Below are 2309 nucleotides of genomic sequence, written 5' to 3' on the forward strand. Positions count from 1 at the left end.
ATTTCACAAGTTCTCAGGGGTTGCAGTTCTGAACAAACATTTCCCAGGATTATCTGAAATGGATTTAAACAGATAGTCCACTCAAAAATATAAATTCTGCATCATTAACCAAACAGTTTCAGGTCCCATATTTTATGTCCATACTATGGAAGTCAATGGGACCCAAACCCTGTTTGGCAACCAGCATTCTTCAAAATATCTTCTTTTGTGTTCCACTGAAAAAATAAGTCAGTCATACAGGTTTGGAACAAAATGAGGGTAAATGATGACAGAATATTCATTTTATGGTTGAATGGTCCCTTTAGGTAGCAAATTTTCTTGAAAAACATGTAAATGTTAAGCATGAAACATGAAATTAAAAAGTGATTTCCAAAAGCATGCAATAATTACAGTATATGAACAAATGTTCAGCACAAATAGCATCTATTGTGGAAAAAAGTACATATGTAAAGTGTGTTGCAATCTTTAAAAAGCACCTTTGTCAAAAAAGGCAGTAATTTTTCAGCCGTCCCTATTGTGTTTATGGAGGGCTTGTGGCAGCTTGCAGACATCCTGTGTTTTCACGCAGGGTAACAGGATAGCTGATAGAGGAGCTGGCCATCGATGAGATCACCACGAGCTTCCTCTTTTAGCTCCTCTTGTTCACTAGCTGTCAGTCCAATAACATTTGAGAAAACTAGCTTTGGAAATGTCCACTGTAGGCATAAAGCGAAGCAAGCAACCTCAAAAAAGTTTTCAAATTAGTTTTAAAGGCTGTATATAAATTGCTGCTTATAATAATTAAAGAAAACATTTAAAATTAAGAAAAGAGAATACATTTAACTTCACATTTGTCTGTATAATAAAAAAAAAGTATTATTATGAGTTGATATGGACCCTTTTCAAAGATTGAGATGATGTGTTTCCACAGATATTTTTTATTTTTAAAACATGTATTACACTATAGGTTGTGTTATATTAGACTGGCATTAAATTACATAAAAATGAACACTGCTGGGTGTTTTTAACACAACTGCTGAGGGAATGACGGCAAATTTGACATCTTTCTCTCTTCTGAGCAAAGTAATCGGTCTCGTTTTTTTCCCCTTGTATGTTAAGCCATAGAAACACTATCATGATTTTTATTTTATTTTTTGCTATTAGGGTAAATGGGAACACACACAAAAAAACATTTGCTGTAGTTTCTGTTCATCCCCTAGAGAAGTTTACCCAACTACGATGACTTCTGCTTCTGAGAATCCCGGAAATTTGAAAAGGGTCCATTGGTTTCACAGATAATACATGACATTGTGACAATCTAAGAAGCAAAAAAAATTGTTTTAAGAAATGTGTTTCGCTGCTCTCAGTCACATTGTTTAGCCTCATTGCTTGTGTAATTGTGCATAATAATAAATAATAAACTGAATGGGATTTCTAATGTGTTCTGTGTGATTCTGAGGTAATGTATAATGGCTGCATCTGTTTCAGTCTCTGTCCAGGCCTGCGGCAGATACCTGTGTCTTCATCTGCCTCTCTCTGCTGGCCTTGGCCACAGTGCTGTGGATCTCTGCCTCATAGTCCCTGGCCTTTGCCCTCAGTTTGGCAATGCTACAGCAGCGGAAGTCCTCTGGACTGGGCTCCTCTGACCCCTCCTGATCTCTCGGCCGCTGATGCATGTCGCTTACGGGGCTGTGGATAGCTGATGAGGACGGTTTGGACCAAGTGGGGCTTCCTTTCTGGTGTTTGCTGTCCCAGCCTGGGCTGCTGCTGCTGTGGAGCTCTGGAGCTGTGCTTCTGCTGGACGAATCTACCTGTCTGTCGTCACTGTCGCGCCGGCCGCACTGCTCTCCTGCCTGGCTCTGGAGCTTCATCTGTCTGCGCATTTTAGCCCTGCGGTTTTGGAACCACACCTATGGGAACAAAGGGAAAAAATACTGTTTTTGTTTTGTATTGTGTGTTAGATTAAATTCTGCACATTTTCACAGTATTAGTATTGATATTGGTCTCGTTATTCTGTTTGCTTCTCAAGTAGATTTTTCGTATCTTAAGAATTGTCAGTGGAAAAAATATGAAAATGACTTGTTTAAAAAATCATTTGGAAAATCAAAACTCATTAAGAAAATCTAAATAGTTTTTTCCTTATTATAGTTTTGCTTCTAAAGCAGATTTTTCTTTTTCAAAGTTTTTTTTTTTTGTAGAAATTATTAAAAAAATAACTAAGAAAATCATTAGGAAAATCAAAATTCATTAAGAAAATCTAAATAGTTTTTTCCTCTTTCCAATTGTTCTTGTAAAGTAGATTTCATATATTTTTACTAAAACAAATTTTA

General features: G+C 36.7%; 1 protein-coding gene across 1 annotated transcript in view; it reads right to left on the reverse strand.

Moving 5' to 3' along the window:
• Positions 1–423: 423 nt before the first annotated feature.
• Positions 424–2309, reverse strand: part of LOC107753516 (visual system homeobox 2) — a 5286-nt gene continuing 3400 nt past the window's right edge. The window contains exons 3-4 of the mRNA XM_016569669.1: positions 1494–1889; positions 424–695 (exon numbers count right to left, since the gene is read on the reverse strand). Coding sequence (XP_016425155.1) covers positions 561–695; positions 1494–1889 — 531 coding nt within the window. The 3' untranslated portion in view covers positions 424–560. The remainder of the gene's footprint in view (positions 696–1493; positions 1890–2309) is intronic.

The sequence above is a fragment of the Sinocyclocheilus rhinocerous genome, unplaced genomic scaffold (genome assembly GCF_001515625.1).
Source record: "Sinocyclocheilus rhinocerous isolate Xijiao unplaced genomic scaffold, SAMN03320098_v1.1 scaffold1303, whole genome shotgun sequence".
In the NCBI taxonomy this organism is placed as follows: Eukaryota; Metazoa; Chordata; class Actinopteri; order Cypriniformes; family Cyprinidae; genus Sinocyclocheilus; species Sinocyclocheilus rhinocerous.